Here is a 13027-nt window from a genome sequence, read left to right as displayed (position 1 = left end):
GTCAGTGGCTCTGAGAGCGTTGTCAGATTGTGCAATCTCTATCAGTGAAATATAAATGGCATAACTACTTTTTATGAAGTCAGCAAAATTTAATTTCTCTCAAGCGCAGATTTATGTGTAAAAGAAAATTTTGAACTCAAGACTAAGAAGTTTGTGGTTCTTTTATCTGAGCAGATGTTAGAAATTTTTTACATTTATGTTTAATATTGATTCACTGGGAAAGCATATAAGACTAGGATAATAACAATGGCTGTATTCAACAGTAATAACGTCATTCCCCGGGGTGGCGGCTATTTCATCTCGGGTACCAGACCCACCAAGATCTGGCTGGACGACCTCAAATGCCTCGGGTCTGAGACCTCCATCGCGCAGTGTCCTCACGCTGGGTGGGGGCAGAGTAACTGTCTGCATTCAGAGGACGCTGGGGTCGTCTGTGGAGGTACTGGGATAGCCAGTGTGTGTTTGTGAGAGATAGAGAGAAATATATGAGCGTACTCACGAACACGTTTCATGGTAAAAAAAGAACTAAAGCGATGAAAGAGCGACATATCGTATTAATGACATTTCAAAGGTCTTTCCACCCCGTACAAGACAATAATCATCAGTCGCATCTCATTTCAGGATCAGTCCCGATGTCTCCTATTCGTCTCGTTGGCGGGCTCACCACCCACGAAGGTCGCGTTGAGATTTTCTACAACAACACGTGGGGCACCGTCTGTGACGACTTCTTCGGAACCGAGGAGGCCACGGTTGTCTGCCGATCCCTTGGATTCCAAACGTACGTGCACCGTTGTAGTCCCTTCCCGAGTAGGACACACTGTCGAAAGTGAATCAAAAGTAGGCGGGTGGGGTTGATGGGAGGACATAAATGTCGAGCACTGCAATGTACATCAGTCACCCGTCTACATATGAGAAAAATATACCATAATGTGGGCCCCTATCACAAGCAAACAGTTAACCTGGCTCACGTGCTTGCTGTCGACAGTCAGGGGGCTGTGGCGTTCCCCAGAGCTCGGTACGGGGCAGGCACGGGGACGATCTGGCTCGATGACGTCAGCTGCGCGGGGTCGGAGCAGTACCTGGACATGTGCGCCTACAGACCCTGGGGTCACAGCAACTGCGCACACAGGGAGGACGTCTCGGTGTCTTGTGGAGGTCAGATGTCCAGCAAACTTGTAGTTAGTCGATTTCCTCGCTCTGCACACGTTGGCCTGCAGTCAGGTCCCCTGCCGTCATCTGGCTCTGTGTCCTCGTTCTTCTGCTTTCGAGTCAAGTTGTAAAACACATTTCTTCCACCATTCTTTTATGTGCCTTGCCATCTCGAATTCTTTGCCTCCTTGTCATTCTTTTTTAACTTTATTCGCTTTATCCCATTGTTGCACCATTTTCACCATTCTTACAAAAGAATCTTCAGGATTTGCCCCTGTGGTGTGTCACATAGTAACAGCTTTGATTGGCATGTATGCTCATGTCAATGTGCTGATGTAAGCAAATTTTTTAGCACGCGCGTGTAGAGAGGAAGATGCTTAGTATTTTATTCTTTGATGAATTATTACATTTATGGACTTAGTTCGTTTTTCACACATGTTAACGGATTTTTCAGGTGTTCCTACGTCCGCAGCGATTCGGTTAGTTGGATCCCATAATAATTTTGCAGGCCGTGTTGAGATGATGGTGAATGGCACGTGGGGCACCGTCTGCAGCGACCTCTGGAGCACAATGGATGCCATTGTCGTCTGTGGGATGTTGGGATTCCCCAGGTTGGTATTGTCTTCACTTGTCCTTTTTGAAAATTCACTAACATTCCCAGAGTTAGTCACTGTTTTTCACAAGTTTCACACTTCGGCTGAACGTTGGAATCACAAGTATTCGTTCATTTTCCCAGGGATGCCTCAGTCACGAATGGCTATTTAGGGATCTGAATCCAGAAGTAAGATGCCTAGAACAATTATCAACATCTATGCCTCTTCGTCACCAGTTATGATTCTCATCAGTTGCTCCTTTTTATTTCTTTATATCATTTTCACTTGCATTATCTCCTCTTGCTGCTCCTGCAGGCGGCCTTTTTAGGGCATCAAGCAGCTACTTAAAACTCACCTTTTAAAATCGACTTTAACTAATTTCCTGGAAGTACGTCTTTCATATTTCATAAAATTAGTTAACTCATCAGTTAAACCTTCGCAATTAACAGGACAGGTTCTCAGGCAGTGGTCAGTTCCCAGTTCGGCCACGGCAGCGGACCCATCTGGCTGGATGACGTGCAATGCACGGGCTACGAGGAGAGTCTCCTGAACTGTAGAGCGAAGCCCCTCGGTCAGACCAACTGTGACCACACGCAGGATGCAGGCGTCATCTGCTCCGGCAGTAAGTACGAACTTAGTCTAGTCTAGCCTAAGAGTCTTGCATGGTTCCTCGATTAAGGTGGTCGTGGTCTAGGCGAGGGGATGAGGTAGAATTCAAAACGAAGGTAGCAGAGTGAGGTGGTTAGTTATACAGAAGTCTCGTGTGATATTTAATTCACATTGTACCAGGTAAGTAGAATATATCACTTTCAAAATCATGTCAGTGCATCATACCCAAAACAAGTAGGAATTACCGGTAATCTTCAGGTTAATTTTTATAAAAACAAATCGAAACAGAAAAAATTTTGTTTTTTTTCTTAAAATTTTAGACATTGCTTAACAAATCAGCTGTTTCACGAGCATAAAATAAAGAAGGCATAGTCACGACTTTATCATGCTTTAATATAAAATTATGCATAGGTCAGAGGTGAAATGCATATCTTTACCTCTCGCTGTTGATTCGTATTCATCAGATCCGCTGCAGATAAGGCTAACTCCTGGTCCCAGCCAAGGATTTCTGGAGGTTGAGATCAACGACACGTGGGGGAGCGTCTGTGACAGTGGATTGGAAGGGGCTCCAGGTCAGGCAGTGGCACGTGTAGTGTGTCGACAACTCGACCAGCCCTTGTGAGTATGGTTCAGTCAGCCCTCGTGAGACTAGCTCAATCGCATTTTGTGGATGAAGCTTTTACTTCTCATGAAAATGGTTCAGTTGGTTCTTGTGTCCGCAATGAGAGTGATAAAAACGCGAACACTCTAATTTTAAGACAAATAAATCAGTTTTGTAAAGTTTTTCTTTGTTATTTCAAGAGTTCTGTACTTTACCTATGTCGGCCACATCCAGTCTGGGTTCGTGTCATGATAAGTCTGTAACACCGTGCCCTAGTGACTAAAGGGTTAAAAAAAAAGTATCAAACCGTAACGTGTTCTGAATTGTGCTGGATTAGTTTATGTATTAGTTAGCATTTAGTGCTCGAGACTGTGGACACATTGCTGGAGGTTGACCATACTTTCAGAGAAACAATATCACTTTCAGTTCCGGGGCATACAGCGTCACGCATGGCCGCCTGGGGCAGGGCAGCGGTCCGGTCATGCTGGACGCACTCAGCTGTACAGGGCAGGAGAACTTTCTGGGCCAGTGTAGACACAGTCCTGCAGGAGCTGTTCTCTGTCAGCCCTCACAGACACTTGGCATCGTCTGCGCAGCAGGTGAATGGTTCACTCCGATTAGTGATCTTGCAGGGTACAAATTTTCCTCCGAAATGTAGACCTCGAGATGAGCTCAAAGACAGAATGTCAGTGACTCGCTCTTGATTCTGCTGTCGAGAAGTAAGTAGAAGTGTTTAACTAAGTTAAATAAGTGTGTTAACGTGTATTTCTGTGTATGATCGAGTTTGTGTGCGTGTGTTAATAAACCTCACACAGTGCACATAATAAGTTTTTTCCACATCGTTTTCAGCAACAACTACAACTGTGACAACGCCACCATCAACAACCCCAGCCCCGGTTATCGACTACATCACTCTGGGAGGAAACTTCACAGCCTACTCAGGCAGGGTAGATGTGTACCACAATGGCATGTGGGGAACCGTGTGCAACCATAACTGGACCAACCAAGACGCTTCTGTTGTCTGCAAAATGCTGGGATACTCTGGGTTTGTTGCCTCCTAGAACACTAAAATACAAATACAGGAGTCCTCTGTCCATGAAGTACTTAACTCGATACTTAACTTGACACTTACCATACATGACACTTGGCTGACCACGCATGCTGGTGTTGATGTTCACCAGTCTTTTGATGTCTGCAGGCAGAACGCGACAGCACTGGTGAACCCGCAGGTGTACGGGGCCGGAACAGGGATCATCTGGCTGGACAACGTGAAGTGCGACGGTACGGAGACCAACATCGGGGCCTGCCACTCCTGGAACTGGGGCACTACCAACTGCGTGCACAGCCAGGATGTGGGAGTCGCCTGCGCCCCAGGTCAGCAAGTCACCTCCAGCCACGAAGCCTTTTTCTCTTTTGTTTCATGTAGTTTTTCAAGTAACCTGCTGACTTAGGTCACGTGATCCGGTAAACCCTCGTTTGCTCTGTTGCCAAATGAATATTTCCATCATTCATCATCCATCATATTTCGTTTTGTGGTGAAATAAATCATTTATTCTACACAAATGAAATCGTTGAAAAATATTAACTTTCTGGTAAAATCTTGATATTTTCTATGTTTCGCGGTGTGGCTTGCAGGTGAGTTGCCGGACACTTTCCTGTTGTTCACCGACTGGAACAAAACTAGTGTGTTCCGTATGGACATGATGTCCTACAGCTACATCACGGTTCCCCTGCAGGGAATGGGCCGTCCCTTCGCCATAGACTACGACTACATCAACTCACGTATCTACTGGACAGACTTGGATGCCAGATTAATTCGGTCTGCGAGGGTGGACGGAACGCAGAGTGAGACTGTCCTGGCGCTGGGAGCAAGTAAGGGAGATGTTGTGGCTTTGTAGTTTTGTAGTTCAGTTCCTCAAGAATCTCGGGAAGGTGTGGTGGTGGCTTACAATTTGCGATCGTATCTCTGTTAATCCAATATGTTCATTAAAATGATAAATTTACATAACACTAGTTTTTCTTTCACTGATTTCTGAAACAAAACAAGGGCCCTGGCTGGTTCTGCCCGAAATTCTTTGTCTATCATACACTGGATGCATTAATCACCACTTTTCAAAAATCAAAAGTGTTCAAAGATGTTAAAAATAATCATCGCTAATGACACATATTACTTTTCTCAGAGTTCACTATCACCAAAATTACTTTTGTCACCCTTTATTATTACAACCAACGAGTTTAACAAAGAAGTGTATTATATTTAAATATTTATGTGTAATACATATTAAAATCATTACTAGTGAAGCCACATCTAATTTTCAAAAACACCAACTCTTTATCATACGAATTCATTTTTGTAGTTAATTCTGTCTAAAATCACAGCGATTGATCATTAATATTCTAATTATTGCAATCTTTCGATTCCAGCCGCTGATGCTGAGGGTCTGGCGGTTGATCCTCTGTCTGGCCTCCTCTTCTACACAGATACCGGATATGACATCATAGCCCTCGTGACTTTTGCTGGGCACCAACGGAAAGTGATAATCAACACCGACCTTCAAGAGCCTCGCCCCATTGTGCTTGATGTCATGAATGGGTAATTGCTAGAATCAAACTAACCGTTTATTCATACACGGACGCCATTTTCAGCTAAGCATCTTTCCACCTTTACCTTCTGTGGGAGTCTAAGAAATAATAATAAAAGTGAGATTTATACAGCTCATAATAACGCTAACGAAGGAGCATTCTCTCAGCGCTTAATACAACTAGGAGACACAGAACTCAAAGGACTGAAGAAGAAACAACTATGCAGACAAAAGAAATAAAAGACGAACATCGAACACATAAGCAGGAATGAGGGAAGTATGAAGTTTAACATGTTGACTTAATTACTAAATTCTAAACGATACCCTTCCGAGGGACTGGAGTGATGTCAACAAGAAATCATAATTGAAATCCTTTGGCTCCACAGCATCATGTTCTGGGCTGACTGGGGTTCGAATCCAAAAATCGAGCGTGCCAACTATGACGGTACTTCTCGACAGGCTATTGTTACAAGCGACCTCACCTGGCCCAACGCCTTGGCACTGGATATTCCTAGTAAAACCTTTTTTTCTTTATTGTCATACACATTGAAACAGTGATTACACCACGTGGTTTGCATGTATTTAATACATTTTGTCATGTAAAATAAATTAGTGGTTGATGTAGACTTCAAACTAACAGACACTTGTGCGCTTGCAGATCAGCGGATTTTCTGGGTGGACACCAGCAACACCTATGACGACAAGGTGGAGTACTCGGACCTCTTCGGAGACAACCGGATGGCCATCTACTCAGAGCCCAGAACCCACTTCATGGGCATGGCGCTGTACGACAGACACATCTACCTCAGCGACTGGCAATCCAGGTGATTTATGAACTTCTCCAGCAAGCAAAATTGAAGTTCTTGAAAGCAGACATTTTAAATATTTTAAAAAAAGTCTGTCATTTACTCTCCTCCAAACTTACCGCCATCTTTATGACAGGTCACTGAAGCACATGCAGACTGATGGAACAAATGTAATGAATGTAGGAACTCCGACCTTTGGGTACATCAACGATGTGGTCGTACACGTAGATGGTGCAGACCCACAAGGTTAGTGTGTGTGTTCTTGCATGCTTCCATGTATATGTGCGTATGTATGCATGTATCTATAAATGTAAATGTTTATACGCATGTTTTTGTTTATGTGTATGTGTATGTGCGTGAGTACATGTACGTTCGTGCATGCACACAAACACGAGGTAAAGGCCGTAAAAGTGGTCGTCGCACATCTAGGTCGTGACCTTTGGAAAGTGGAGTCTTACACCACGGCAAGCTTTGAACCGATATCTTTCTTCTCCGAACCTTCCCCGGAAGGTTATAACATCTTACCGTGAAATCTCAAAAACAAAATTTCTAGCAGACCTTATTTGAATGAATAAGAAGCTTATTCCGAGTAGGCACATTTTTATTTTATTTACTAAACTTATAATGTCCATTAAGAGCCAGTGATATAGAGACATACCAGCTGTATTTACATTTTTTTTGAACTTACACGCCATTTTATTTTCCTTCAGGACCTAACGGATGCACCCAGAACCGGAACTGTAGCAGGATTTGTATCCCAAGACCAGGCAATAGCTTCACTTGCATGTGTCCTGACGGACTGTTCTTGCAGACAGACGGCAGCACGTGTGGTAGAAGTGAGTAAAGCAACTCTGATGTCTCTAAATATCAGTTTCAGAAAGAATAACTGTAACATCAGCTTCATGGTTACCAGCAGACGTTAAAGTCCTACTGAATTATATGCATGACAACTTTGTACTGTTCTGTTGCATTCAAAATCAAAATAAATTCTCTTTAGACTTAAATACATGTTCCTTGAAATTTATTTTTTAAGAGAAATTAGTAGAAAAAATCCAACCAAGTATACAGTTTAGCCTACAGGTCAAGAAAGGGAATGAAGATAGATAATGTAGTTTACATATGTGTTTGCATTTGTGGATGTAAACTAGGTTGTGTGCGTGCGTGCGTGTGTGTGACTAATTAATTTCAGGAATTTTTTTTAAAAAAAGGATACTTATTAATTAGAAGTAAGCAGAATTGCCAAGGGACAATTGCCATTGGAACAAAAATACATTTAACCTAAGTGGTAAGGAACTGATGTCACGTGGTATTTTTAGTTATTGTGCTTTCATCCTCGCCGTACTCTTCTGTACATTTTGCGAGAGATATGACGACATCTGTAGGATTGTTTGTCAACAATTACAAGCCATTTCACCGTCACGGCCTGTCTCGAACGTCAAATTGCAATTTTCCAGATGACGACATAAGTGACGAGTTTTAGAGCTGACGAAATCATATTATTGCGTAAACATTATAAACATTTTAATTTACATGTAAGGTATTTGATTTGATGTTGCATCACAGACTGATTCATGAATGCACGCACGCACGCGCACGCGCACACGCACTTCGTCCTTACATTACAATGAACGAACGTGAAAAGAGCGAACATTGGAACAATTCTTATAGTGAACTCTTATCCAAATATTCATGTCCGTGAATCGAATAATTAAATATTTCTCTAAAAGGGGATAAAGCCTATGCTGCCAATATTTAAAGTTTTTTTTTTCATCGACTGCAGCAACTACATGTCCACCCATGCAGGCACCCTTCCACGGAATCATCACCTGCACCAGCCCGTCTCTCGTTAAAACCGTCTGCACCCTCGGGTGTGACCCCGGATTCGTCCTCACCACCACCACCACCATAACCTGCCTGTCAACTGGGTACTGGGACTATCAGTACAGCCCCAACGCCTGCTTAGGTATGAGCAGAACTAGCTCTTTAATGTGTATCTGCATATGTAATCAAATAATTCAGATCATATAAAACATGTAAACAGTGGATAAACTTTTGTCATGTAATGTTTCTGCATATACATGACAGATGTCCAACCGCCCGTAATCCAGTGCCCGGGGGACGTCATCGCGAACGCAGCCCAGGGAAACACCTCCGCAGTCATCTCGTGGCCGCCGCCTACTGCCACCGACAACAGCGGCAGCGTCAACATCGTCGTCAGCATGACACCGCCCATAGTCCTCAGCGAGGGCGTCTACAACATCACCGCCGCGGCCTTTGACGCCGCGGGTCTCAGTGCCACGTGCACTTTCTCGGCCACTGTGACTGGTAAGACTTGTGCTTAGACAGACGGCTTTAAAATTCCTTTAAGTCCCCTTTAAGTGTTTTTTTTTTCTCTATTATCGGACAAATGTGAGTGGAAGAGATCGTTTCCTCATAGCTGCTTGAATTTTCTTAATAATCTGTTATCGAGATACACACCTACAGATATTACCATGCGCAAAAACAAGTCAACATCACAGACGTCAGGCTTGTACATTCATGTGTTTACATTGCCAAGGCTTCAGCCAATGGGAAGGCTGTGAACGTCCCAGATAGCATGCAAACGTTTTAAAAACGTTTTAAAAACGTTTTAAAATGTTTACATAAAACGTTTTAAAAATGTTTGCAGAAAACGTTTTTAAAACGTTTATCATGCACATCAAGTAATGTTTTTAAAAACGTTTTCTGCAAACCATTTTTATAACGTTTTTCAAATGTTTTTAAACGTTTTATAAACATTTTTCTGTAAAACATTTTAAAAACATTTAATAAATATTCGTATGTAAACGTTTTAAAAACGTTTTTAAAATGTTTTTTTAAACCTAATTTAAATGTTTCGCATGACACGTTTTTAAAACGTTTTTAAAAATGTTTTTTAAACTAATTTAAATGTTCCACATTTCACACATACTTTCTGCAGTTTCACTTCAAACATGGCAAAAAGGATGTACAGAGAAGATTTTCATTTGTTTAATTAAAACATATTCGTATCATTGGGAATAAACCCAGGAGACATTTACATTATACAATAGCAAGTACAAAATGGTGACCATTTGTGATAAAATGAATAAATATACTCAAAAAAGAGAAAAAATATGAATTAATTAAACACCGACAAATCAATGCATAGGATTTTTTCTTAAATTAATACTTTTAATACTTTCAATTTCAATACTTAAGGTGAGGTGGTGCGGCACTGATGCTCCGTGCAGAGTGCCAAGGAATAATTAAACTAAAACTAAACTTATAGACCTTTAGATTTTACAAAAAAAACAGTGAATTGTAAATACAATTGGATGATGTACAAAATACCAAAAAGTACAGTTACCCTTTTGTAGATAACAACTGCACATTATCATCTGTATCCTTCTACAAGGGACATATCATTCCAATTAATTAATAATATGAGAATTTCCATACCGTAAAATAAGGCTGAACAATTAAAAAGTTCATGTATGTCTGGTAAAGCGGGCTTTACGAAAATGCACTTAGAAACACTATCAGATCCACATGCCTTCATTTTAACATACTAAAAACTTCTTATATGTAATTATTAAATATCTCAAATATGAGACATTGTTGCTAAATATCAGCAAGCGTCCCAATTAGGGTCAAGAGTGGCTTGGTGATAAGCCTGATGTTCCTTATGCAGCAAAGTTAGGCATACATGCCAGTGTGAGGAGTAAAAGGAGGCAAAAGCACAGAAGTGTTATATGTGGGAGACAGCTCTTGAGCGTGGAGGAGAGCCAGGGACAAAGGACTGTCAGGACTGCCTGCTGTTGCCGTTGGAAAGCGAATGGCTATGTGACCAGTACTGGCATTCGGCGGCTGTAGTGCATTGCAGTCATCGTAGACATTACGTGTATATCTCTAGACTTCTCTGTCGCTGGAGAAGGAGTCGTCGCTCTCTGATGCGGATGGCAGCTCGGGCGGAAGGACGACGGACAGGTGGAACAGCACTGTCTGCTGAAGCATTGGGTCTCCACTCTGTGATGGCTCCTGCGCTAACTTTATCGGAAGCCTCCATACACCCACGGTTCTTCCGTACAGCTTCTGCAGATAGCAAAAATGGGATTTGTAGATTAAAGAAGCGCTACAGGTTTATAGATTAAAGATGGACTAAAGAAGTCTCACACTATAACATATTGTTTCAGTTTTATGGTGCTTATGCTTGTTCCCCATGTCTTTCCGTTTTACGCTAGTTTCACCCATAGAAGCACAATTAATACTGACAAGAGCTATAAATAATTTTAAACTGTAGACTAGCAATGAAAAATGTCAATTCATGTTATACAAAATAAGCACTTAGATCTGCACTTCTCTTTTTGTCAAAGTATGTGTAGACAATATATCATATATCTATACCTTTAATAATATATACACTAACATTTATACATCATCACTTACTGTAGATCATGGCCTGCACCTTCAGTCCCTTGAAAGCACACATCTCTCCCTTTTGTCCTTTCCAGTTATAGTTCCGAGCAACCTTGTCGGTCAGGAGATCGCCGCATGATTCTTTTCGCACAATCCTTTGCATTCGTTCTACCCACACAGGAGAGGCTTTTGACTTGCAAATCATTAGAAGACAAGAAACATATCTGTCAAAAGTAGGCCACACATCATAAACAAGAAAGGGTGTAGTGAAAATATACATGGCTTTATTATTTACAGTTCAAGGCCATACAAAAATTATAAACTGAAAACTTTCACAAAAAGCTGACATTTAATGTTTCCTTCCCCAATAACCATAAAGTTTATGAGGCTGAAACCCTTTGAAACTGGATTTAAAATTTGACTTATTGTGTTCCACACTATATATGTATGATAGATTGCAAGAACTGATCATTCTCAAAATGAATTCCCTATAAAAACATAAGTTTTTCAAAATGTCAAGCTATGCTTTAAAAATTCCCCTAAATTATTACAGATTATCATTTCAATCATGGCTTTAACAATGACATCTGCTTTACGTACGAGTAATTCATGAAAGGAATCATCATCAAGGCGTCCATCCAGTTCCAACAGCTCTTGCTGTGTTCTAATCGGAAGGATCAAATCTTCTGGCAACATTCAGGCATCCTTTGCTGGAGCAGGCTGGTCTTGCTTATCAGTGAATGAATCACCATATCTTTTACTTCCTGTAGCATCAATTTCAATCTCTGTCTTGTTTCAGAATGAGCCAGGCAAATGCTGCAACACTATGAACATAGCACTGTGAGCAAAAGTGGACAATTAACTTTTATAGGTGAATGAAGCCAATCAACGGTGATTGGGAGGCAGTAAGAACTTGTATAACCAACACTAAGTTCAACTTGAGATTGTGAAGGGAATTCACAACAAAATTAAATAGGCAAACAAAAAGCAAGAAAGTAACCCATGATATAAAAATTGTCTGAATTACCTTCATTAGACACTCTGGGTACCGCCTTTTACTGCTGCAGTTGTGAGGTCTGTCCCCTCTTGTACTCCTTGCTGAGTCACTACGTTGGTCACTGGAGTGCTCACGTCGTGGGGGCAATATTCTGGTGGTTAGTGCATTCACCTGTGGGCATAAACGCTTGTTTTCCACTTGTGGTTGCAATGAGTCTGGCAATGGTCCTGCTGGCACTGCTGGATGCACTGATTTCCATCTAAAGTCGTCTTCTTCCTCCTCGTCTGGGCTCTCTAGCCATAACCTAATTAACAAGCATACCTATTAATAAGTGTGCAGTGAAATGACAATTATGAAAATTTAAGAATTTCTGGAGTAAAAGATTTAAGAAATAAAATAATAAATAATTCCTAGGCTATACCTATCATAATACCAATATTACCCTCATGAAAAATTGAAATGAACTGCAATACTGAAATCTGTACTGATCTTGTAAGTTGTTCTCCAAACCTAGGGATTCCCTAATCCCTGTCATTCTATAACTCAAACAAGACACAATGTGACTACTTGTTTCTCTTCCTCTTCCGATCTTTTCAACCTTTAGTGCTGTCATCATCTGTTGTATCCAAGTTTGATGTATACTGGCTGTTATCCACTTTTTGTCTGGCAACCAAATACTCATCTGAAAGGGTTATTATTTTGTGAAGTTATAATAAACATCGAGAACAATATGAATTTCACATGACAAAATCAGTTAACTGTCTGTTCGCTGAGATGTTAATGGTCATGTGGCTGTATGTTCCAGTCTGTAACCACAATAAACCCTAAGCAAGGTCTGCGTGGACTAAAGACACTAACACTACCTTAATACCTTTTACAAAATAAATATGAACAATACTTTTAAACTTTATCAAGAGACTGACCACAAAAATATTAACCAGGCTGATGAAGTCATCAAACATCTAATCTCTATAATATACATATATATGACAATGAGTAAAAAAGTATAAAAGTACCCTTTGAACCCAAAATGCAAACAGCTTGAAGAGTCCAGGTATGTCTATCTGGCTCCCTCCTTAAGGTGTTTTGTCAGCTCACTTGGTGGCCAGTATGCTAACCGTTTCGCGAGCTGAAAAATAAACAATCCTCTATGAACTCTTACCAGGGAGGTTAACTGTGTGTCTTTATGGGAGTGTTGGACGTTTGACTTCATCTGTCATATTTCCGTCAGAGATTATGACTGCATATATTTTTATACACTGTTATACTCAAGG

At 41.2% G+C, this 13027-nt stretch overlaps 1 protein-coding gene across 1 annotated transcript in view; it reads left to right on the top strand.

Annotated features, from left to right (window-relative positions):
* LOC112574964 (deleted in malignant brain tumors 1 protein-like) overlaps positions 1–13027 on the top strand; it is a 31961-nt gene that overhangs the window by 13612 nt on the left and 5322 nt on the right. Inside the window, exons 28-44 of the mRNA XM_025256415.1 lie at positions 264–439; positions 622–778; positions 986–1155; positions 1604–1760; positions 2192–2364; positions 2816–2969; positions 3379–3551; positions 3802–3997; positions 4151–4326; positions 4588–4824; positions 5377–5545; positions 5921–6048; positions 6193–6358; positions 6477–6586; positions 7051–7176; positions 8121–8303; positions 8426–8665. Coding sequence (XP_025112200.1) covers positions 264–439; positions 622–778; positions 986–1155; positions 1604–1760; positions 2192–2364; positions 2816–2969; positions 3379–3551; positions 3802–3997; positions 4151–4326; positions 4588–4824; positions 5377–5545; positions 5921–6048; positions 6193–6358; positions 6477–6586; positions 7051–7176; positions 8121–8303; positions 8426–8665 — 2891 coding nt within the window. The remainder of the gene's footprint in view (positions 1–263; positions 440–621; positions 779–985; positions 1156–1603; positions 1761–2191; positions 2365–2815; positions 2970–3378; positions 3552–3801; positions 3998–4150; positions 4327–4587; positions 4825–5376; positions 5546–5920; positions 6049–6192; positions 6359–6476; positions 6587–7050; positions 7177–8120; positions 8304–8425; positions 8666–13027) is intronic.

This window comes from Pomacea canaliculata, linkage group LG11 (genome assembly GCF_003073045.1).
Source record: "Pomacea canaliculata isolate SZHN2017 linkage group LG11, ASM307304v1, whole genome shotgun sequence".
Taxonomy (NCBI): Eukaryota; Metazoa; Mollusca; class Gastropoda; order Architaenioglossa; family Ampullariidae; genus Pomacea; species Pomacea canaliculata.
Note: the sequence above shows the minus strand (reverse complement) of the source record. Positions and strands in the feature narration are given on the sequence as shown.